This window comes from Schistocerca gregaria, chromosome 5 (assembly GCF_023897955.1).
Source record: "Schistocerca gregaria isolate iqSchGreg1 chromosome 5, iqSchGreg1.2, whole genome shotgun sequence".
Taxonomy (NCBI): Eukaryota; Metazoa; Arthropoda; class Insecta; order Orthoptera; family Acrididae; genus Schistocerca; species Schistocerca gregaria.
The window spans coordinates 209472258-209498880 of record NC_064924.1 but is presented as its reverse complement, the minus strand read 5'-3'; the positions used below and the strand labels follow the sequence as shown (position 1 = coordinate 209498880).

Here is a 26623-nt window from a genome sequence, read left to right as displayed (position 1 = left end):
AAAGTTTGATTTTCGCTCAAGCGGTGATCGCCGATTGTGATTTAAGCTCACCTGTCTGCTATTTGGCTGCAATTTTATTAAATTAAATTAAATACTAAATTCGAACATCATTCATTGCCAAGGTAGAAATATGACTACAAAAAGTAACGTATCCCAAATTATTTACCACTGATTTAATTGAAGCACAGAAAAGCAAGAGAAATTGCATTCCATTCTTCACATCACAACTTTGAAATGTGGTCTGTTGGGTTTACAACAAACTGTAAAGAGAGCCCTGTAATTGCACTCTCATCAAACTAATTTCTGTGAAGTCATTTGTTCTTTTTATTTCCAGGTTCTATCTTGGTCATTGGCAGGAAGGCATTGGTAAATTGTTCAGTTTTGGAGGACTTGGAGTATGGACATTGATTGATGTTATTCTAATATCATTACATTACTTAGGTCCAGATGATGGTTCTCTCTATATATAACACTTGCAGGTGAGATAATTTAAAATAAATATTGGCATATTTATTACAATGATGGAAATTTCAAGATGGAAACAGAAAACAAAAGAATAGGACAGGTACCACTCATGTGCAGTTGAATGATGAGTGACACATGAAATTAGAAAATTGTGCTGGATTTGTTCTTTTTCTAGCATTAGTATTCATTTGCATATGAGTGGTTTCCTGCCCTCATTTTTAATTTTTTGTATATTGCTGTATTTATTTTAATGTGCTTGTTGAGAGGCCAGACAAACGTGTGGTTCCTGAAAAGGGGCAGCAGCCTTTTCAGTAGTTGCAGGGTCAACAGTATGGATGATTGACTGATCTGGCCTTGTAACATTAACCAAAACGGCCTTGCTGTGCTGGTACTGCGAACGGCTGAAAGCAAGGGGAAACTACAGCCATAATTTTTCCCGAGGGCATGCAGCTTTACTGTATGATTAAATGATGATGGCATCCTCTTGGGTAAAATATTCCGGAGGTAAAATGTCCCCATTCGGATCTCCGGGCGGGGACTACTCAAGAGGACATCGTCATCAGGAGAAACAAAACTGGCGTTCTACGGATCGGAGCGTGGAATGTCAGATCCCTTAATCGGGCAGGTAGGTTAGAAAATTTAAAAAGGGATATGGGTAGGTTAAAGTTAGATATAGTGGGAATTAGTGAAGTTCGGTGGCAGGAGGAACAAGACTTCTGGTCAGGTGACTACAGGGTTATAAACACAAAATCAAATAGGGGTCATGCAGGAGTAGGTTTAATAATGAATAGGAAAATTGGAATGCGGGTAAGCTACTACAAACAGCATAGTGAACGCATTATTGTGCCAAGATAGATACGAAGCCCACACCTACTACAGTAGTACAAGTTTATTTGCCAACTAGCTCCGCAGATGATGAAGAAATTGATGAAATGTATGATGAGGTAAAAGAAATTATTCAGGTAGTGAAGGGAGACGAAAATTTAATAGTCATGGGTGATTGGAATTTGCCAGTAGGAAAAGGGAGAGAAGGAAACATAGTAGGTGAATCTGGATTGGGGGAGATAAATGAAAGAGGAAGCTGTCTGGTAGAATTTTGCACAGAGCATAACTTAATCATAGCTAATACTTGGTTCAAGAATCATAAAAGAAGGTTGTATACATGGAAGAAGCCTGTAGATACTAAAAGGTATCAGATAGATTACATAATGGTAAGACAGAGATTTAGGAATCAAGTTTTAAATTGTAAGACATTTCCAGGTGCACATGTGGACTCTGACCACAATCTATTGGTTATGAACTGTAGATTAAAACTGAAGAAACTACAAAAAGGTGCTAAATTAAGGAGATGGGACCTGGGTAGACTGAAAGAACCAGAGGTTGTAGAGTGTTTCAGGGAGAGCATAAGGGAACAATTGACAGGAATGGCGGAAATAAATACAGTAGAAGAAGAATGGATAACTTTGAGGGAAGGCAGCAGATGATCAAGTAGGTAAAAAGATGAGGGCTAATAGAAATCCTTGGGTAACAGAAGAAATATTCAATTTAATTGATGAAAGGAGAAAATATAAAAACGCAGTAAACGAAGCAGGCAAAAAGGAATACAAACGTCTCAAAAATGAGATCGACAGAAGTGCAAAATGGCTAAGCAGGCATGGCTAGAGGACAAATGTAAGGATGTAGAGGCTTATCTCACTAGGTGTAAGATAGATACTGCCTACAGGAAAATTAAAGAGACCTTTGGAGAAAGGACAGCCACCCGTATGAATATTAAGGGCTCAGATGGAAACCCAGTTCTATGCCAAGAAGAGAAAGCAGTAAGGTAGAAGGAGTATATAGAGCATCTATACAAGGGCGATGTACTTGACGACAATATTATGGAAATAGAACAGAATGTAGATGAAGATGAAATGGGAGATACGATACTACGTGAAGAGTTTGTCAGAGCACTGAAAGACCTGAGTCGAAACAAGGCCCCTGGAGTAGACAACATTCCATTAGAACTACTGACGGCCTTGGGAGAGCCAGTCCTGACAAAACTCTACCTACTGGTGAGCAAGATGTATGAGACAGGCGAAATACCCTGACTTCAGGAAGAATATAATAATTCCAATCCCAAAGAAAGCAGGTGTTGACAAATGTGAAAATTACCGAACTATCAGTTTAATAAGTCACAGCTGCAAAATACTAACGCGAATTCTTTACAGACGAATGGAAAAACTGGTAGATGCGGACCTCGGGGAAGATCAGTTTGGATTCTGTAGAAATGTTGGAACATGTCAGGCAATACTAACCTTATGATTTATCTTAGAAGAAAGATTAAGAAAAAGCAAACCTACGTTTCTAGCATTTGTAGACTTAGAGAAATCTTTTGACAATGTTGACTGGAATACTCTCTTTCAAATTCTGAAGGTGGTAGGGGTAAAATACAGGGAGCGTAAGGCTATTTACAATTTGTACAGAAACCAGATGGCAGTTACAAGAGTCGAGGGGCATGAAAGGGAAGCAGTGGTTGGGAAGGGAGTGAGACAGGGTTGTAGCCTCTCCCCGATGTTATTCAATCTGTATATTGAACAAGCAGTAAAGGAAACAAAAGAGAAATTCGGAGTAGGTATTAAAATTCATGGAAAAGAAATAAAAACTTTGATGTTCGCCGATGACATTGTAATTCTGTCAGAGACAGCAAAGGACTTGGAAGAGCAGTTGAACAGAATGGACAGTGTCTTGAAAGGAGGATATAAGATGAACATCAACAAAAGCAAAACGAGGATAATGGAATGCAGTCAAATTAAATCGGGTGATGCTGAGGGAATTAGATTAGGAAATGAGACACTTAAAGTAGTAAAGGAGTTTTGCTATTTAGGGAGTAAAATAACTGATGATGGTCGAAGTAGAAACGATATCAAATGTAGACTGGCAATGGCAAGGAAATCGTTTCTGAAGAAGATAAATTTGTTAACATCGAGTATAGATTTAAGTGTCAGGAAATCATTTCTGAAAGTATTTGTATGGAGTGTAGCCTTGTATGGAAGTGAAACATGGATGATAACTTGTTTGGACAAGAAGAGAATAGAAGCTTTCGAAATGTGGTGCTACAGAAGAATGCTGAAGATTAAATCGGTAGATCACATAACTAATGAGGAGGTATTGAATAGAATTGGGGAGAAGAGGAGTTTGTGGGACAACTTGACAAAAAGAAGGGACCGGTTGGTAGGACATGTTTTGAGGCATCAAGGGATCATAAATTTAGCATTGGAGGGCAGCGTGGAGGGTAAAAATCGTAGAGGGAGACCAAGAGATGAATACACTAAGCATATTCAGAAGGATGTAGGTTGCAGTAGGTACTGGGAGATGAAGAAGCTTGCATGGGATAAAGTAGCATGGAGAGCTGCATCAAACCAGTCTCAGGACTGAAGACCACAACAACAACAGTAAACCATACAAAATCTGTCTGATTAACCTGTAGGGCACTTTACAGCATTTTCAATGCCATTCATATTTAAAATCACTTTTACAGAAACTGATTCTCAGTGGTGTCCTCATATTTTACTGTTGATGTGTCATGTGCCCACTTTCATTGTGGTTCATGAGTTATGGGTAACATCCTCACGTCAGAAGCAGTTCCTTTGTTCTTCAAACTGGGAGATGTGTGCATTTAGATTGGGAGGCAGTTATTAGATCTGTTGCCAATGAACAGGCCCAACCTTTTTGATTTGATGTGTATAGATATGGAAATAACTACAGTGTTACTAAATCACCATTTGTGAGTTATGTTGAACAGAAAGTTAAAGAAGTTAGAAAGATATTTATGCTAAACATGTTTAATGGAAAAATCACTAGACTCAACTGGGGTAGTCACCAGCAAATGTCAGGTCTGAAAAGAGAATGTGGACGATCAGTGGCATAAATTCAGATGTAGGTTACGTGCTAGATACGTTGTTGCTGTGGTAGATGTGTGGCTTGGCAAGAACAAACTATGGTTGTTATAAATACCAGGTGTACATAAAGTTCGGGAACGCTTTCAATTATTCATTGCACAAGAACCAAACATTATACAGATATCATACATATGTCATTTTGAAGAGAAACCCTGAAGAAGTCCCCCCCCCCCCCCCTGCCCCCCATGTATGCCACCACAGTGTAGTTTGGTAATTTGCCGATAGTCAGCGCTAGTCGCAAACTGACAAGTTGAGGTGCGGAGCGAGCTTTCTGTGCGTTGGAGTTCGACGTGGCCTCCCTGATCACCAGATCTCACTCCGTGTGACTTTCTTCTGTGGGGACACATTAAAGATCTGGTGTATGAACCGCCTCTACCACGTGATGTAGCAGAGCTCTGGGAGTGAATACGGGAAGTGACTACCACAGTCAGTGATGCCATGCTGGGAAAGCTATGGCAAGAATTCTATTACTGTATTGACGCCTGCTAGGCCGCTCCTAGTTCACATATCGAATGTTTGTAAAAAAAGCTTTTAGAGTTTCTCTTCATAATGCAATATGTATGACATCTGTACAATGTTTAGTTCTTGTGCAATAAATAATTGAAAGTGTTCCCGAACTTTATGTACGCCCTGCATATAAGCAAGGTACTAAAAATGCAATGTGAGCTGTATAGGAGATTCAAACTAAGTGAACCCTTGCTGACAAACTAAAGTTGAACAAAATCAAAACGAGCATAAGGCAAGCTATGCAGCAAGTGTTCACTGAATTCAAAAGCAAGGTCGTATCTACTGGGTTGTTAAAAAAAATTCTAAAATGTTGTTAAAATTTCTAAAAAGTTTTCGCAGTATGTGAAAGCAGTGAATGTAACACAGTCCATGATTGCACCAAAATGGAAACTGTTTCACCAAAGAATATTCCATTGTTTTCTACTTGTGATCATTGTATTAATGCAAAAAATGACCAATATAGAAATAAGCATAGAATGTGAAAACAAACTGTCGATAGAGGAAAGGCAACAGAATCTGGTGGGGTGTCATTAGAAGGTTTCGGTCCTTACAATTGCAACATCATGAAGCTTACATGCAACAAGCATCAATGAGGCTTTAAGTGTACTGCATGCTTGGATAAGCAAATGATTAGCATTTCAGCACAACCGCAAAAAGTAGGTAGGAATAGTGGCATCTACTTTGTTAATGTAGGGAAAGATTACACAGCCAGTTTTTCATTCATAATTTGAATTTTGGTTGTTTGTTAGGAGGAGGAGGAGGAATGATTACTAACAAGTCAGAATTTTACAGTGTCAGCATTTGGTCTATGAGTACTGTGGTTTATAACTCTACAACCTTACTGCTCATGTTGGCTAGGAATCCCACAGCTGGCATGTGAATGTGGAATTGATAGGTTTAAGAGGGCCATACTCTACATCATACAGGATGTCAACAGTGATTCTTCTAACGTCTGAAGAACTAAACCAACTGAAACCACACACGAGCCAGAAACCTCAACAGGACATGTAATTTGTCAAGAGAAAATCAAGAGAGACAAACACCCCTAAACAAGCAACCAGCTTTATCTGGCAAAATATTAGCAGACTCGCTTCTAAACTAGCAAACACTCAAGTTAATTCGGTCTGTGGCCACCTTACCTTCTTGCCTTATCACCTGAAGCACTTTCTAACCCTCACAGTGTGGGTGCGCCCTGTTGGAGACCACTGTGATCAGTTTGCTGCCTGCCAGCATCATTGGTTCTGTGTCATTCCTTGCCATGGTATTATCTGCAGGCGCAAATACGAAATCCCTCCTTTAATGGACAGGTGAGGACAATATTGCCCAGATCTGTGGCTTAAAGCCTTAGGAAGGGAAAAGAGAGAGATGCCAGAAGCCGAGCAAGGAGTTCACCTGGTATGGCTGCTGAGGTCAAGGGGGAGCAAAATGCAACTCTCTTTCGCCATGTTCAGCAATCTGCTGAGCTGATGTCAGAGGGAACACCTGTTTCCTGTGGTGTCCTTCTTGCCCTGTGGAAGACCAGCACTGCCATGACCTTAAGTAATAAACATGGTGTGGGTATGGCGAGTCTTACCTTATACATTGTGGGGAAGTACTGAAGTCAGCCATACATGTTGTAAACTTCAAGTTGGCTCCTTAGGTTGGCAGCTGGCGATGCTCACATTGCTCAGGTGCTGGATACCATTGAAGCAACAGTATTTCTGAAACTCGGAAGCTGTGAAAGGGGGCCATTATTGGAGGCGAGTGTGGTTGATGTGGGTGACACATCCTCTATTGCAAATGTGGTCATAAGCACCTTGATTATGGATGTTCATGTTGTAGTGGATACCCGTGCTATACAGGAGAAGTTGGACAGGACATCCAACAGTACCAACCACATTTCGTCAAGAAATGGGCTGGAAAAATCCAGGTCTTCCCCATTCCACGGTTGAGGCAATGGCAAAAATTTCTATGTAGGGGCCTTGGTTCTGTGAACGTGCTTGTAACCAACATCACTCCCTGATGCACGTTGAGCCACTCATTCGTACTTTGAAGCTAGAAAATTGGGATGGGCATCCTTAGGAATGCTTACATGTCCCCCTCATGACACTGGTTTGCAATTTGTGGCTGCTGCTACTACTTTGTTAACGGTGGGAAATTTTTGCAGCATTTTTTTTAATGCATCGTCTTATCTTGAAACAAACAATGTCTTCCCTATCAAACTCAATATTGGGACCCATGGGCAACCTGTACAATGCATCAGCTTTAGCCTGCTGTGCTATGAACTGAAAATGGATATCATGAAATTAATTGCTGAGAAATAGTGCCCAATGCTGTAGTCTGTGAGCCTTCTTGTCCAGGAATTTGGCCTTGGGATCAGACAGCAGTGCCAAAGGATTATGATCCGCACCCATGTGAAATTTGGAGCAATCCAGGAATATGTGAAACTTTTTAACACCAAACGCCATATCCAGTGCCTGTTTCTCAATCTGGGAGTAGTTCAGGGTGTATACGCTTCGGGAAAAAATCAGTAATTTTTTCATCCAGGAGAAAACCATAAAAATCCCTGGAATTTTTTAAAGTCCAGGAATTTTTCATTGTTTTAGTCATCAGTTAAATTTTTGTAATTTTGACTGGTAAGAACTGATAAAACAGCAAAATGTGTCAAAGGCTTTAGGACAAAGACTACAGAATACTTCATAACAATAGACTGCTACCGACAAGCGTGATGTCACAACATTTTATGTTACGTTTGTTTGAGCAGTTTCCCAGGAGCTCATGTGCATGCACAGTTGAGTTGCTTATGGACAGTACTTTCTCACGCTTCCAGCTACTTGAAGTGTAGCTGTTAGCTGTGTCAGCAGTACCAGCAATCAGCCAGATACTACCCAGAAAAATTTTTCTGGTATGCCCAAGCTGCTGGATTCGCTCTTGCACATAGCAGTCTGAGTTGTAGTGGAGAGGGACTGAGTCTCCTTGTAAGCCATGTTTAAGTTTAATGACTTTGCTGTTTCCTCTTCATTTAAACTTCTTACGTAAAACAAAAACAAAACAAATTTCTATGGTTGGGAGCTATGAAGTGAATTAAAAAACATGTACATAATTACGGAAGGCTAACATACATTATTAGTTTCAGTTTTGTGATTTTATTTCATTTCCACATTTTTGGCAGTCAGCCGCTTTGCAGAACAATGAAGTTATTTTTGTCAGTTTGCTAAGTAAATGTGACTTTTAGTAGTCTGTTCCCCAGAGGTAGTCAATTTATTAGAAAGAAAGTGTTTCACTCAGCACTATCGGCTAGTTTCAGGTGTACACTGAATTTCTGTTGCACATATTTATCTTCTGGCACATATGGTATTATGACGTAATAAAGAGCCAAACATGAGATAATACAGTACAGGTACTCTAAAAAAAATTGCATCCTGGAAACGGTTGGGGCCTACTTCATTGTGAATCTAGACATAAGAGTGTGCACTTTACACCAAATTATACATATTAGCATGGTTTACAAAATTCCAATTCTCTTGGAGTGTGTCTTCTATATTTAAAAATAAAAAAAGAGAGAGAGAGAGATGTCTGGTAAGATCTCTTACTACTATTTATGTACAAACATATGGGCTTCTTACATCATTGTAGCTGTCTAGGCACAGTGACGCCTGTTTTCTGGCACACTCTGGCAACTGCTGAAGCGAACATTAGTTCCAAAGTAAATTTCCTTTTACACAAGATGAATTATGTTACATGTGTGAACGTGCAATGAATTTCTTAAATCACAGATTAGTTGACTCTTGAGGACTAGAATTTTGGGCCAAGAAGACCAGAAATTAAGATCATTATTAAAAATGTTACTGGCACATTTCTATGATGTATCTTAAAGTTTAACACATGCTAAAAAAGTTCAATGTTATTTGTGGAAGCTAAGGTTTTCTTGTATTTACACAATGTACATTAATTTAAACCCTTAACTTTCCCTATTTGTGTGTTCACACTACATAATAGTGATGTTGTTATTGGCTGATGTCACGTGTTCTGTGCTCTGAATATTTACCGTCATTGGCTGGTGAGATCACGTGACATGAGCTATGAGTGGCTTACAAAAGCACATTTTAATCTCAATTTCAGTGCTTCGAAGATTAACGTGCTGTTTCGAATCTATACTTTCGTAATATGAATACAAAAATATGCAGTGTATCGTAATATGACAGTATGCACCATAATGCTGTTGCACCATAATGTTGCTGCATGTCACAGATCTTGCCAAAGCTTTTTTCGCTCTCTAAAGTTCCACACTGGTGTATAACATGTTTACCATTTGAAGGATTTATATTTTTACCACTCTGAGGGAAAGTATACTGTCACTTATCATGGGAAAAGTGTATTTTTCTTGTTGGAAGAAGTATGTTTTTAAGTGGGAAAAAGTGCGTTTTAACCGAGAAATCAGGGATTTTTTTTCTGCTTGTCCGCAGATACACCCTGTAATTCTTTTGGGTGGACAGGAGAGTCTTAAATACAAACGCAGTAAATTGTTCTGGTCAGTATAGATTTCCGTCGGACAGTATGGCACCAATCCCATACTACAATGTATCAGTAGCCAGTAATTAAGCTATTAAGCTAAGGCCATATTGACCAGAAGCTTACTTTCTGACAGTCCTTTTGTTGTTCCTATACCAACTGTCTTTTCCATAATATTGCAGAATTAAGCCTTTCTTTTGATGTAAAGAAGCAAGACAAAAGGGAGAGCATAAACAATGTTTTAGCCACAGAAAAGCTTCCTGAAAAGTGTGTGACAAAACATATTCCACACCTTTCTTATGAAGTTGACATAGAGGGTATGAGACCTCTGATACATTTGGTATGAATTTGTAATAATAGTTCACCATGCCAAGGAGCAACTGCAGCTACTTGAAGTTCCAAGGGTTGGGCAATTTATCGATTGCTGCAATGTAGTTATCAAGTGGTTTAATGCCCTCCTTACTTATGTCATCTTCTAAATACTTGCCATGTCATCCAAAAACATACACTTTACCAGCTGGCAAATGGCAAAACTTAGGGAGACGCTGACAGCTTAAGCTGAATGTAGGCCATAAAATCGGATGCTTTAGTTAACATTGGCTGTAACAACTGCGTACATGACTGCAAAAGTAACTCAAGATCGTCAAAAGGAATTATTGGTGATACAAAATTAATGTAATCAACTGTTTGTGACTCAAATGTTGCAAATATGCCCAATCCAAAAATATTTGACAACAAAGCAGAATCAACAACTAATAATATTTATTACTCAGTGCTCCGCATTCTTATATTTTGCTGCCACAACCAGTCGACCCTTCAACGGAATTAGTTGGCAACTGTGGGAATCTACTGTCATGTTAACTGCTTTTAATGGGCAGGGAGGAGAGGGGAGGGGAGGGGAGGGGGGGGGGCGGGCTTGGGCTGCGATGCTCACGATACATAGTGAAATTGATCAAGACTCCAGCCCCAGTATGAAGCTGAAATTCAGCTGAGTGCCCCAGAATAGACAATTGGAGCAAAAGGTTATGAACCATTTGCCAGACATATGAGGTTGGTATGGAAACCACTTTAATAGACAACTGGTCAGTATTATGAACTTAACACTGCATAGCACAGACAGCAGTGATGTGACCCCTTTGGTTGCACTGCAAACTTTATTTGTGTGTGGAGAGGAAAGCCTTATAATCTGGGGAACTTCCACTGTGACAGCCAGTCCAACAAGGAAAGCTTATTCCTAGTCTATCTTATCAAGTTGCTTCACAGTTTAGCTATGAGACTACTATTGGACAACTAAGAATAACCCAGGTGTGTATGCTGCTAGGTATCTCATCTGGTCATGTAGTGTGGGAAAAACTACATTCCACTTCCAATATGTGGCACACACCAACAAAAGTTGCCTGGGCCACTGCTGACAGCACTTCAACTGTGCCCCATCAGCTGGAAGTGGATCAGACAACTCTAAAGGCTTTGCTTGAAACTACTTATTTGGGGCTAGTCAAATAATTACATAGCAAGTAATGGAATTGGCATAAGACACACCTTAGGGACCACGACCTTAGCAGTTTGGTCCCATAAGACCTTACCACAAATTTCCAATAAGACAAACCATGCTGACTACAAACTTACAATCTCCAGACAAACTCTATAACTCCAGTGCCATAAATTGCACATATGACTCACTAATCCCCATAAGTCACTGGTTAAATTCAGAGAATGCTGCCACAGCATGTGATTTATGCTCTAAATGTGCATTCAACACTGTACACCACTAATCAGACACCTAATCAAACAACTGTATGTGTGGCAGAATATTAGCAAGTCTGGCTTTTAAAGTAGCAAGCACACAAGTGACTTCGAGTCTGCAGTCACCTTACTTTCTCACAATTGGCAACAGAGGCTCTTTCCAGCAAACACGGTGCGGACGCATTCTGTTGGCAGCCACCATGACCAGTTTGCTGGCTGCCAGTGTTATTGGTTTTGTGTTCTTCACTGATGTAGTATTATTGGCAGTGGCAGATACCAAAATTTGCACCAATACCAAGTATTTACTGGGACGCGAGATGATGATTAGCGTATCATGGACAATCACTGTTGCAGCCACTGTTGTGGCTTCCCTTAACATAGCATGCGAGGGACGCGTTGACTGTGGTGGTTCTAATTATGACATTGAACACACGAGCAGTAACAAATCATCTCTTCAGATGAGTCTTAGTTCCAGATTCAAAATCATGATAGTTGTGGAGGCTCTAACGAGAACAAACACTGCCCCATTGCATTTGCCACTGTTATATGAGCTCATCACATGGTGGGATGGTATTGTGTGCAAGTGGGCACACATCATGATTTCTGGTTCACACAGCTGGTGACAGGGACAGCAGTCCTTTACATTTCTGACCTTTTAAGGCCAGTGGCTGTGCCCTAGCTTCAGGGTATCTGTGATGCTGTTATTCAAGAAGATAATGCAAGACTTCATGTTGCCTGTGAAGTCCTTGATTTCTTTCAATACAGATGATGTTTGGCTGGTGCCCTGGTCAGCACATTCTCCAAATCTCTCACACATTGAAAACATCTGGTCATCTGTCATTGAGAGACTGGCACACCACCAATTGCCAATCACTTGATGAACTCTGGCATAGAGTTGGAGCAGCACGGAATGACTAGTAGTCCAGTTCGCCTCAGTGCCCAGCTTAGATAGAGAGGTTAGTGCTGCCAGAGATGGCAACCCTGTGTACTAAATTTTGCACATTGTATACCACCATATCACCCACACATTTAATCTTATATTCTTCCTACTATGCTGTGTCCATATAATAAGAAGCATTTCATCACTTCCTCTCTAATGCCAAGTATATAAAATATGTGCATTGATAGAGAATATCACAATTGATATGTGACTGGATTTGAATCTTCCTCACAAACACAAACTAGTAGGCAGTTCTTAATAGAAGTAAACAAATAATATACATAGCTCGAGGTAGTCCCATGAGGCTGTTTGTAGATGATGTTGTGTACAGGGAGGTAACATAATTGCTAACTTGGTATAAAATGCAGACACTTACAGTTGATCAAAGCCTGGCACAAAGATTGACTGCTGGCACTCAATGTAGGTAGACATAATATAATGTACAGAAACAAACAAAATGATGTTGTTGTTGTGGTCTTCAGTCCTGAGACGGGTTTGATGCAGCTCTCCATGCTACTCTATCCTGTGCAAGCTTCTTCATCTCCCAGTACCTACTGCAACCTACATCCTTCTGAATCTGCTTAGTGTACTCATCTCTCGGTCTCCCTCTACGATTTTTACCCTCCGCACTGCCCTCCAATGCTAAATTTGTGATCCCTTGATGCCTCAAAACATGTCCTACCAACCGATCCCTTCTTCTAGTCAAGTTGTGCCACAAACTTCTCTTCTCCCCAATCCTATTCAATACCTCCTCATTAGTTACGTGATCTATCCACCTTATCTTCAGTATTCTTCTGTAGCACCACATTTCGAAAGCTTCTATTCTCTTCTTGTCCAAACTAGTTATCGTCCATGTTTCACTTCCATACATGGCTACACTCCAAACAAATATTTTCAGAAATGACTTCCTGACACTTAAATCTATATTCGATGTTAACAAATTTCTCTTCTTCAGAAACGCTTTCCTTGCCATTGCCAGTCTACATTTTATATCCTCTCTACTTCGACCATCATCAGTTATTTTACTTCCTAAATAGCAAAACTCCTTTACTACTTTAAGTGTCTCATTTCCTAATCTAATTCCCTCAGCATCACCCGATTTAATTTGACTACATTCCATTATCCTCGTTTTGCTTTTGTTGATGTTCATCTTATATCCTCCTTTCAAGACACTGTCCATTCCGTTCAACTGCTCTTCCAAGTCCTTTGCCGTCTCTGACAGAATTACAATGTCATCGGCGAACCTCAAAGTTTTTACTTCGTCTCCATGAATTTTAATACCTACTCCAAATTTTTCTTTTGTTTCCTTTACTGCTTGCTCAATATACAGATTGAATAACATCGGGGAGAGGCTACAACCCTGTCTCACTCCTTTGCCAACCACCGCTTCCCTTTCATGCCCCTCGACTCTTATGACTGCCATCTGGTTTCTGTACAAATTGTAAATAGCCTTTCGCTCCCTGTATTTTACCCCTGCCACCTTTAGAATTTGAAAAAGAGTATTCCAGTCAACATTGTCAAAAGCTTTCTCTAAGTCTACAAATGCTAGAAACGTAGGTTTGCCTTTTCTTAATCTTTCTTCTAAGATAAGTCGTAAGGTCAGTATTGCCTCACGTGTTCCAACATTTCGACGGAATCCAAACTGATCCTCCCCGAGGTCCGCATCTACCAGTTTTTCCATTCGTCTGTAAAGAATTCGCGTTAGTATTTTGCAGCTGTGACTTATTAAACTGATAGTTCGGTAATTTTCGCATCTGTCAGCACCTGCTTTCTTTGGGATTGGAATTATTATATTCTTCTTGAAGTCTGAGGGTATTTGGCCTGTCTCATACATCTTGCTCACCAGCTGGTAGAGTTTTGTCATGACTGGCTCTCCCAAGGCCGTCAGTAGTTCTAATGGAATGTTGTCTACTCCGGGGGCCTTGTTCCGACTCAGGTCTTTCAGTGCTCTGTCAAACTCTTCACGCAATATCGTATCACCCATTTCGTCTTCATCTACATCCTCTTCTATTTCCATAATATTGTCCTCAAGTACATCGCCCTTGTATAAACCTTCTATATACTCCTTCCACCTTTCTGCCTTCCCTTCTTTGCTTAGAACTGGGTTGCCATCTGAGCTCTTGATATTCATACACGTGGTTCTCTTCTCTCCAAAGGTCTCTTTAATTTTCCTGTAGGCAGTATCTATCTTACCCCTAGTGAGATAAGCCTCTACATCCTTACATTTATCCTCTAGCCATCCCTGTTTAGCCATTTTGCACTTCCTGTCGATCTCATTTTTGAGACGTTTGTATTCCTTTTTGCCTGCTTCATTTACTGCATTTTTATATTTTCTCCTTTCATCAATTAAATTCAATATTTCTTCTGTTACTCAAGGATTTCTAGCAGCCCTCGTCTTTTTACCTACTTTATTCTCTGCTGCCTTCACTACTTCATCCCTCAGAGCTACCCATTCTTCTTCTACTGTATTTCTTTCCCCTATTCCTGTCAATTGTTCCCTTATGCTCTCCCTGAAACTCTGTACAACCTCTGGTTCTTTCAGTTTATCCAGGTCCCATCTCCTTAATTTCCCACATTTTTGCAGTTTCTTCAGTTTTAATCTACAGGTCATAACCAATAGATTGTGGTCAGAGTCCACGTCTGCCCCTGGAAATGTCTTACAACTTAAAACCTGGTTCCTAAATCTCTGTCTTACCATTATATAATCTATCTGATACCTTTTAGTATCTCCAGGGTTCTTCCACGTATACAACCTTCTTTCATGATTCTTAAACCAAGTGTTACCTATGACTAAGTTGTGCTCTGTACAAAATTCTACTAGGCGGCTTCCTCTTTCATTTCTTAGCCCCAATCCATATTCACCTACTATGTTTCCTTCTCTCCCTTTTCCTACACTCGAATTCCAGTCACCCATTACTATTAAATTTTCGTCTCCCTTCACTATCTGAATAATTTCTTTTATTTCATCGTACATTTCTTCAATTTCTTCGTCATCTGCAGAGCTAGTTGGCATATAAACTTGTACTACTGTAGTAGGTGTGGGCTTCGTATCTATCTTGGCCACAATAATGCGTTCACTATGCTGTTTGTAGTAGCTTACCCGCATTCCTATTTTCCTATTCATTATTAAACCTACTCCTGCATTACCCCTATTTGATTTTGTGTTTATAACCCTGTAATCACCTGACCAGAAGTCTTGTTCCTCCTGCCACCGAACTTCACTAATTCCCACTATATCTAACTTTAACCTATCCATTTCCCTTTTTAAATTTTCTAACCTACCTGCTCGATTAAGGGATCTGACATTCCACGCTCCGATCCGTAGAACGCCAGTTTTCTTTCTCCTGATAACGACATCCTCCTGAGTAGTCCCCGCCCGGAGATCCGAATGGGGGACTATTTTACCTCCGGAATATTTTACCCAAGAGGATGCCATCATCATTTAATCATACAGTAAAGCTGCATGTCCTCGGGAAAAATTACGGCTGTAGTTTCCCCTTGCTTTCAGCCGTTCGCAGTACCAGCACAGCAACGCCGTTTTGGTTAATGTTGCAAGGCCAGATCAGTCAATCATCCAGACTGTTGCCCCTGCAACTACTGAAAAGGCTGCTGCCCCTCTTCAGGAACCACACGTTTGTCTGGCCTCTCAACAGATACCCCTCCGTTGTGGTTGCACCTACGGTACGGCCATCTGTATCGCTGAGGCACGCAAGCCTCCCCACCAACGGCAAGGTCCATGGTTCATGGGGAACAAAATGATACGTCCTTAAAATACAGTATCAAAGATCAGCCACTGGAATCATTCATTGCCTTCAAGTATACAGTAGTTATGTCCAGAGTGAATTAAGATGGAACGACCACATAAATTTAACTCTGGGGAAGACAGATGCCAGACTCAAAGTCATTAGAAGAAGAAAGTTTAATTCATGCACAAAGTAAGTATAAAAGTTTTTGTTCAAGTAATTCTTTAGTTTTATTACTTAATGGACCTTGCCGTTGGTGGGAAGGCTTGCGTGCCTCAGCGATACAGATAGCCGTAGCATAGGTGCAACCACAACGGAGGGGTATCTGTTGAGAGGCCTGACCAATGTGTGGTTCCTGAAGAGGGGCAGCAGCATTTTCAGTGGTTGCTGCGGCAACAGTCTGGATGATTGGCTGATCTGGCCTTGTAACACTAACCAAAACGGCCTTGCTGTATGGTTTAATGATGATGGCGTCCTCTTGGGTAAAATATTTCGGAGGTAAAATAGTCCCCCATTCGGATCTTCGGGCAGGGACTACTCAGGAAGATGTCGTTATCAGGAGAAAGAAAACAGGCGTTCTACGGATTGGAGCATGGAATGTCAGATCCCTTAATAGGGCAGGTAGGTTAGAAAATTTAAAAAGGGAAATGGATAGGTTAAAGTTAGATATAGTAGGAATTAGTGAAGCTCACTGGCAGGAGGAACAAGACTTTTGGTCAGGCGAATACAGGGTTATAAATACAAAATTAAATAGTGGTAATGCAGGAGTAGATTTAATAATGAATTTAAAAAATGGGAGTACGGGTAAGTTACTACAAACAGCATAGTGAATGCATTATTGTGGCCAAGATAGACACGAAGCCCACGCCTACTACAGTACTACAAGTCTATATGACAACTAGCTCTGCAGATGATGAATAAATTGATGAAATATATGATGAGATAAAAGAAATTATTCAGGTAGTGAAGGGAGATGAAAATTTAATAGTCGTGAGTGACTGAAATTCGGTAGTAGGAAAAGGGAGAGAAGGAAACGTAGTAGATAAATATGGATTGGGGCTAAGAAATGAAAGAGGAAGCCGCCTGATACAATTTTGCACAGAGCACAACTTAATCATAGCTAACACTTGGTTCAAGAATCATAAAAGAAGGTTGTATGCATGGAAGAAGCCTGGAGATACTGACAGGTTTAAGACAGATTACATAATGGTAAGACAGAGATTTAGGAACCAGGTTTTAAATTGCAAGACATTTCCAGGGGCAGAGGTGGTCTCTGATCACAACCTATTGATTATGAACTGTAGATTAAAATTGAAGAAACTGCAAAAAGGTGGGAATTTACGGAGATGGGACCTAGATAAACTGACTAAACTAGAGGTTGTACAGAGTTTCAGGGATAGCATAAGGGAACAATCGACAGGAATGGGGGAAAGAAATACAGTAGAAGAAGAATGGGTAGCTTTGAGAGATGAAGTAGTGAAGGCAGCAGAGAACCTAGTAAAAAGTAGGTAAAAAGACGAGGGGTAATAGAAACCTTTGGGTAACAGAAGAAATATTGAATTTCATTGAAGAAAGGAGAAAATACAAAAATGCAATAAATGAAGCAGGCAAAAAAGAATACAAACGTCTCAAAAATGAGATCGACAGGAAGTGCAAAATGGCTAAGCAGGGATGGCTAGAGGGCAAATGTAAGGATGTAGAGGCTTATCTCACTAGGGGTAAGATAGATAGTGCCTACAGGAAAATTAAAGAGACCTTTGGAGAAAAGACAACAATTGTATGAATATCAAGAGCTCAGATGGAAACCCAATACTAAGCAAAGAAGGGAAAGCAGAAAGGTGGAGGGAGTATATACAAGGGCAATGTACTTGAGGACAATATTATGGAAATGGAAGAGGATGTAGATGAAGATGAAATGGCTGACACGATACTGCGTGAAGAGTTTGACAGAGCATTGAAAGACCTGAGTCGAAACAAGGCCCCGGGAGTAGACAACATTCCATTAGAACTACTGACGGCCTTGGGAGAGCCAGTCCTGACAAAACTCTACCTACTGGTGAGCAAGATGTACGAGACAGGCGAAATACCTTCAGACTTCAAGAAGAATATAATAATTCCAATTCCAAAGAAAGCAAGTGCTGACAGATATGAACAATACCGAACAATCGGTTTAATAAGTCACGGATGCAAAATACTAACGCGAATTCTATACAGACGAATGGAAAAACTGTTATTTGCCGACCTCGGGGAAGATCAGTTTGGATTCCGTAGAAATATTGGAACACGTGAGGCAATACTAACCTTATGACTTATCTTAGAAGAAAGATTAAGAAAAGGCAAACCTACGTTTCTAGCATTTGTAGACTTAGAGAAAGCTTTTGACAATGTTGACTGGAATACCCTCTTTCAAATCCTGAAGGTAGCGGGGGTAAAATACAGGTAGCGAAAGGCTATTTACAATTTGTACAGAAACCAGATGGCAGTTATAAGAGTCGAGTGACATAAAAGGGAAGCAGCAGTTGGGAAGGGAGTGAGACAGGGTTGTAACCTATCCTCGATGTTATTCAATCTGTCAGAGACAGCAAAGGACTTGGAAGAGAAGTTGAACCGAATGGACAGTGTATTGAAAGGAGGATATAACATGAACATCAACAAAAACAAAACGAGGATAATGGAATGTAGTCGAATTAAGTCGGGTGATGCTGAGGGAATTACATTAGGAAATGAGACACAAAGTAGTAAAGAAGTTTTGCTATTTGGGGAGCAAAATAACTGATGATGGTCCAAGTAGAGAGGATATCAAATGTAGACTAGCAATGGCAAGGAAAGCTTTTCTGAAGAAGAAAAATTTGTTAACATCGAGTATAGATTTAAGTGTCAGGAATTCGTTTCTGAAAGTATTTGTATGGAGCGTAGCCATGTATGGAAGTGAAACATGGACTATAACCAGTTTGGACAAGAAGAGAATAGAAGCTTTCAAAATGTGGTGCTACAGAAAAATGCTGAAGATTAGATGGGTAGATCACATAACTAATGAGGACATACTGAATAGGATTGGGGAGAAGAGAAGATTGTGGCACACAACTTGACCAGAAGAAGGGATCGGTTGGTAGGAAATGTTCTGAGGCATCAAGGGATCACCAATTTAGTATTGAAGGGCAGCGTGGAGGGTAAAAATCGTAGAGGGAGATCAAGAGATGAATACAGTAAACAGATTCTGAAGCATGTAGGTTGCAGTAGGTACTGGGAGATGAAGAAGCTTGCACAGGATAGAGTCGCATGGAGAGCTGCATCAAACAAGTCTCAGGACTGAAGACCACAACAACAACATGAGAATTCCACAGAGGGAGGAGGAGGAGGGGAAACGACTGGTACATTGTGTACCTTCTGCTGTACAATCTATGATAGCATGTTGAATGCAGATGTGGATGTAAATCTGAATGGATACTTTAATGTAATTGGATAGACAAAAAATCTCACCATCGGCAGGGAAACACACATATAAAGGTATTTAAATTTGCAAGATGTCAGAGCCAGTGGCTCCTTCTTTTGACAAAAGATGTTGAAGGAGAAGGATGAGGTGTGAAGGAAAAGGACTGGTGAGGTTTAGAAAATGGGATGAGTTCAGAAAATTCACCCAGAACTTTGGGTCAGGGGAACTTACTGCCCAGGGGAGACTTATCAAATGGGATGAGAAGGAAAGTCTGTTTGTTGGAGACTGCACCAGGTGAGATTTAAGAACTTGAGAGGTTAAAGGGGAAAATAGAGTACTGTGCAAGACAAATTTTGTATTAAAACCTTGTGCACAAGCTTATAAGAGTGGGAAGGTAAGAGCATTGTATGTGGTAGAGGTGGGATGGTGGTCATTGGGGAGGGGGGGGGGGGGATAGATAGATCAGGAAATGAAAGATATAGAAAACTAAAATGACGTGACCAAAGGAGTAGGTACAGTAAAGAAGTGCAAAGACCGAAGAAATTCACGTAAATTTAAATACCTTTATATGTGTGTCATTGTGCGACTGCTTGACGAATAGAATTTGTATCCATCCAGTTACATTACATTTTCGAAAACAAACTATTTTTTTTTGGGACACATTGTTTCAGAGAAAACAAATGTATGAAACTTACACACTGCAAGCTTTGCCATGTATCTTCCATAAATCAGTTGATTACAGAAATAAGAGTAGGAATCTGTGCAATGGAGTCATGTACTGTTCTTTCCGAAATGTGTAAAAACAGTCCATGACAAATTACTTCCGAAGTACAGGTGTTTATAGGTTATCATCAACAAGAAGAGAGGAATTCCACAGAAATGTGATTGGGTCAATGATTATTTGATTAGTAGAACCCAGTGTGATGTTCATATTGGATTTCCAGCCAGAACATAATGTCATCTTGACACAATATTTTGGTAGTCCTTCTGGCTGCCATCTTCAGGTAAGTAAGCCATCACATTAACTCGCCGGAACTGAAATCAAACACGCTGCAGCGGCTCCTTCATACACCACATGTAGGTCCACCACGCTTGTGCGAACATAATGTCCTCTAGTGCAAGGCAAAGAAGCTCATCGGTGGTGAAAATTTGTGGAAATGCTGTATCGATCGCAGTGCCAGGAAATTTTGTAGACTCTGGGCTTCCTTCCCGGAAATTTTTGCATCCGGGAGAAAACCGAGATTTTTTAGATTTCCTGGAATTTTTCATTGTTTTAGTTTTTAGTTAAATTTTGTAATTTTGGCTGGTAAGAATCAGTCCTCTAACAAAGGATATTACTGTATCCCGCTACTGCAGACTGATACTGCAACAATGAAACGTGAACGAGGAAAAAAGTAAAATAAAAAATCTGTAGCAAGATTAGAGAGAGAAAACAATCCTAGGAGATACGGATTGAGGAAATGTGTACTGTATTGCTTGTCTCTTGTCTTTACTGATTTTATGTATCCTATACTTAATTTTATGTCACCCTAAACAGAAAGTTATTAGCTAACAGGCAATCAAGAGTTATTGTTCCCCCGATTACATACACTTAAGACAAAATAACACAAGTCTTACATTTCCTCGAATATATATGTTTTATGTTTCAGACTATTCAGGAAGGTGTGCGCTACAAAATGAACATATTTTTGAAAATTCGATCTTTTATTAAATTTTTGAGGTTGTATCTCAAACGCTCATGCGGGGGACGGGGGGGGGGGGGGGGGGGGGGGGGGGGGGGGCTTGTACTGCCCCGGTTCTGAAATGTCGTAGATCTGGGGCGGTCTGACAAGGAGACGGCACGAGCGTGGGGTCGGGGATTTGTCCGAAATTTTGTGTGGTGAAAGAGGACCCCTAACACCTCACGTGGGTAAAATATTAGGATGCACTACCGAGAAAAATTGATCCATAGTTTCTTAGGTGCCTTGTGAGTATAAAATGTTAGTCCATTGCCGAGCCGCCGTCTGGCGTAGATGTTTATGGCTCGGACTCTTACGTCAGAGGTCTCGGGTTCTATTCCTCCTCTGGCACTTTTTTTTCTTCTGTTTCATTTTCTTTTGTTATTCCACCAATTATTCAGAAAGTTTCCCAAAGCTACACTATCTTTAACAAATTAGTTACATTATTGAATAAAAATTATTTACTTTTTGTCCAACACAATTCATGGTGGTGAGTTTTCCATTTTTCATTGTAAAGTATATAAGGAGAATCATTGGGTTTTTAATCAGAATAACAAATTCGATTTGGAAACTTTCAATTTTTATACATATAATAATTATAAACAAGAACCGCAGTGGTAATTATCGTAAAAACAAACAAACAGCAATAATTTTTGCGACATCTTGCGCAACATATAAAAGCGAATTTTGTACAATCACAGGGCGTTTGCAATAAATCTGTACAAAAATGTACCCCGTTAACATTTACGAAAATATATTGAGTTTCTGATAATTTTGAGGCAAACCAGAAATATTGGTGACGATAACTGATGGTGAATTATAGAATGAATTTTTATACAGTCTTCCCGAGAATTAATTTCACGATTCTCCTGTAACAATGCACTGCAATTTTGCTTGCAACAGAAGGAAAAAGAAGTGCCAGAGGAGGAATCTAATCCGAGCCCTCTGGCGCAAGGGTCCGACCGCTAACCATGTAGGCCAGACGGCGGCTCGGCAGTGAACTAACATTTTATACTCATAAGGTACCTAAGAAACTTTAGATCGATTTTTCTTGGGATTTTCCGAATAGTGTGTCCTAATATTTTAATCACGTGAGGTGTTAGCGGCCCTCTTTCACCACACAAAATTTTGGACAAATCCCGGACCCCACAGTTGTGCCGTCTCCTGTGAGATAGTGGGGAAGTGTGTAGTCTCCAAGTGACCCTTATTTACATATAGTGATTTTGCTGTTTCCCCTTCGTTTACTGCTCTCACGTCAAATGAAAATAAAATGGATTTCTGTGGCCGGGAGCTATCAAGTGTATTAAAATACATTTACATTATTACGCAAGGCTAATATACGTTATTAATTTCAGATTTTATTTTATTTCCAGTTTTCTTTCAGCTGTGCATTAATCGCCTTGTAGAACAATGAAGTTATTTTTGTTGGTTTGCTAAATAAATTTAGTTTTTATTAATCTTTTACGCCGAGGCAGTCAATGTGTGTGACACAAAGTGTTTACTTCCACACTATTGGCTAATTTCAACTGCACGTTTTCATCCTCTAGCACATATGGTATTATACCATAATAAAGAATCAAAAGTGAGTTAATACAGTACTGGTACTCCAAGAAAATTTATGTCCCGAAACGCACACTGAAAAAGCTTGATGATCAGGTCGAGGCCGACTTCATTGGGAATCTGGACATATGAATGTGCTCTTTAAGTATGCACTTTAAATGTGCTATTTTAGTATGGTTCATCCTCTGACGTCTTTTCTGTTTTATGACATAATGTAAGATCTTTTGATGTTTTACACGTACAAACTTCTGGGCTTCCTGTGCCATAGCAGCTGCCAAAGTGCGGTGGCACCTGTTATCTGGCGCTCTCTGACGAATACTGAAACAAACATATTTCTTACAGGTAGCGGGAAAATATTGCGAATGGTTGTTTGAAAAACGTCACTTTCAAATTAAATTTCCTTTCACCCAAGTTGAACTATGTGCGAGAATGTACGATGAATTTCTTAAATCGCAGAGCGTTTGATGACAAGCCATTTAGAAGTATTTCGAGCCCAGAAGATAAGACATTCGTGTCGTTATTATGAGCAAATTGATGTAGTCCTACGGGAAGCTCTCTCTCCTCTGCAGTAGCTAATTTATTTGTGGATAACTTTGAGAGTAAGTCACTGGGCTCGGCTAAAAATTTTACTGATACATTTGTGTGATATTTCTTAAAATGTAACACGCACAAAAAAGATCAACAATATATGTGAAAGCTTAGCTTCTCTTGTAGCTTATTAACCTTAGAGACCAATATCATATGTGAAAGCTTTGCTTTTCTTGTCGCAACAGTATGTATATTAATTTAAAATATTAACTTTTTCTGTTTGTGTACCCGCGCTACTTAACAGGGATGTTGCTGTTAGCTGACAACATCACGTGTCCTGTGGTCTGAATACCCACTGTCATCGACTGGCGGGATCATGTGACATGAGCAATGACTGGCTTACAAAAGCGCATCGCAATCTCGATTACAACGGATCGGAAAGTAGCATGTGGTGTTTGGTGGAATTTGAATTTATACTTTCGTAATACAAAAATATGCAGCGTACATATTGCTGCACATCAAAAATCTTTCCAAAAGGAGTTTTCTTCCCTGAGTTTCGTTTTCTAAAGTGCCAGGTAATTCAACGCCCGTGTATAAAAAACATAACCATTCCGAGGGAAAATACATTGTCACTTAATAACACGGAAAAAGTGTTTTCATCCAGGAGAAAGTGAATTTTTAACCGAGAAATCCGGGAATTTTTTTTCCTTTTCTGCCAATACACCCTGTCAAATCCAAATCATCCATCACAGAGCCCAGCAGAGATGTAGTCTTAGCTAACAGACTGAATACACTTTTAATATAAGTCTCTCTAAAATTAATCCTATTTTTGAAGTCATGCCCCCCCACGAAATGTAGGAATGTCAATGATTTGATAGTATCTTCTGTTGATTCCTGCGAAGGTCCAATCTGTAGAGCACAACAGATCTGATTGTTGGTATAACCATTCTGCTTAACCACAGCTTTTAGATGATCCAGTTCTTTTGTCAAAGTTTGTGCATCTGATATGGCATCAGCTCTTCCTACCAATGTACTTAGTACCCCATTGCGTTGGTACTATGGATGACAACTTGATTCATGGCCCCCTGCGGTTTCGGGGGTTAGAATAGGCCCGCGGTATTCCTGCCTGTTGTAAGAGGCGACTAAAAGGAGTCTCAAACTTTTCGGCCTATATGATGGTCCCCTTTTGGGTTTGACCGCCATCTCTCAAAATTTTCCGAAGAGCGAGCCGATTGGGGAAGGGCACCTTACTTGGTGCATTGTGTCCATCTTACTATCAGACCTTTCGCCAGCTTATACACCGTTGAACTGTAGTCCTGTCCGCTCTCCATCTCTTGGGCATGACTCTTTTTCTGCGTGCAGATTACACCTTGCACTGTGCAGTGCCTCTTTCTGCACTGACGGCGACCATGGACCACATGTTACCTAACATCCAGCACGGTAGCCAGCCCGTAGTGGTGGGGCCGCCATGTACCCTGTTGGTTGTAGCCCCCTGACAACACGGATCGCTCTACTGATGCCTGCGCCGTTAACTCCCCACGTATGCCAAGGAGTAGATGCCTATCCTCCTGGGGTATTGGGCAACGGCCATCCTGCCAGGTGGCTCTTGCCGTGACTGGGTGGCGCCCGTGGCGAGGGCCCTTGGTTGGAGTAAGTGGCATCAGGGCGGATGACCTGCAATGAAGCGTGGTACATCGTCTCTCGCTGGTGGCCAGCCGCCAGCTGTCTCTAAGTGTTCTCGGGCTCAGTTTAACGCTCAGAAATACGATCCAAAAACGTTCCCCTCCCTGGCCACACCGTGGGAGGAACGTAAGTCTCAGGAAGGCACTAGCAGTTATTCGCCTCGCTTCTTAGATTGTACGAGGGTTGATGGGGAGTCTTTTCTCTCCACAAAGCCTCAGTTCTTCGTCGAGCATTTAGAGGACAAGTTTGGGGAGGTGGAGGGCTTGTCAAAAATGCGCTCTGGGTCAGTCCTGATACAAACGGCATCCTCTGCCCAGTCACGACGGTTACTCGCTTGTGACAAGTTGGGGGATGTTGCCGTTACGATCACACCCCATAAGAGTTGAAATATGGTCCAGGGAGTTATTTACCATAGGGATCTTCTTTTGCAGTCTGATGAAGAGCTGCGCGCCAATTTAGAGCGCCGAGGTGTACATTTCGTCCGGCGCGTTCATCGGGGTCCGAAGGAAAATCAGATTGCTACCAGTGCCTTCATCTTGGCCTTCGAAGGGGATACATTACCGGAAAAGGTCAAGGTGATGGTCTACCGATGTGACGTTAAGCCCTATATCCCTCCCCCGATGCGGTGCTTTAAGTGCTGGAAGTTCGGCCATATGTCTTCTCGCTGCACTTCCAGCCTCACATGTCCAGATGGCGGACGCCCATCACATCCCAATACTCCATGTGCCCCGCCTCCCATCTGTGTCAGCTGCGGGGAGCATCATTCACCTTGCTCGCCAGACTGCCGAATTTTCCAGAAAGTGCGTAAAATCATGGAATACAAGACCCTGGACTGACTCACCTATACTGAGGCCAAGAGGAAATACGACCGACTCCATCCTGTGGGAATGACATCTTCCTACGCTGTTGCTACAACACCTGTGCTAACCGCGTCTGTTTCTCCAATTGTGGCCGGATCGATGAGTAGTAAAACTCCTCCTGCCCCCTCGCCAGTGGGGGGCTCTACCCACCTACCTCAGGAGCAACACCGTCCCACCCATCGGGGACGTCCGTCCCCACTTCCAAGCCGGAAAAGTGTCCAACTTCTTCGGCTTTTCACGCTCGCAAGGGGTCCCTTGGGTCCCTCCCTTCCCAGGTTTCCGCCAGCGAGGAGCCTGACGACCGACAATGGTGTAAGTGCCCGCAATCGGCTGGTTGTAGGGCTTCACGATCCTCCTCCGTCCCGGAGACTGAATCAGTGAAGCCCTCCCAGCCGGTGCGACCCAAGGAACGGCGTGAGAAACCCAAGAAGAGCTCTCAGCCCAAGGAACTCGCGGTGGCAGCCATCCCTCCGCAACCTTCCAGCGCTGCGTCTGAGGATGCGGTGGAGATTCTGGCATCCGCTGAGGACCTCGATCTCGCCGGTCCATCAGACGCCATTGAAAGCACTATCACAGGTGCTAAATCGGAGGCAGCAGGTGACCCAGTGGCGTAATCTTCTTTCCCAGTCCCGTCAAGCCTTTCCCAGCCATGGACAACTCCATTCTCCAGTGGAACTGCAGCGGTTTCTTCCACCATCTAGCTGAGCTCCGCCAACTTATCAGCCTTCACCCTTTCCTCTGCATTGCTCTGCAGGAAACTTGGTTTCCGGCAATGCGAACCCCCGCCCTCCGTGGCTATCGTTGTTATTATAAGAACCGGGCAGCTTATGAAAGGGTGTCTGGTGGCGACTGCATCTATGTCCTGAACTCTCTTCACAGTGAGTCTGTACCTCTCCACACACCTTTAGAGGCTGTCGCTGTTCGGGTGTGGACGCCACAGGCTGTTACCGTCTGCAGTCTTTACCTTCCACCGGATGGTGATGTCGCGCAGCATGTCCTGGCTGCTCTGATATC

General features: G+C 41.4%; 1 protein-coding gene across 1 annotated transcript in view; it reads left to right on the top strand.

Moving 5' to 3' along the window:
- Positions 1-26623, top strand: part of LOC126272351 (TM2 domain-containing protein almondex) — a 142481-nt gene that overhangs the window by 97857 nt on the left and 18001 nt on the right. The window contains exon 6 of the mRNA XM_049975159.1: positions 335-479. Within this exon, the coding sequence (XP_049831116.1) occupies positions 335-470 (136 nt within the window). The 3' untranslated portion in view covers positions 471-479. The remainder of the gene's footprint in view (positions 1-334; positions 480-26623) is intronic.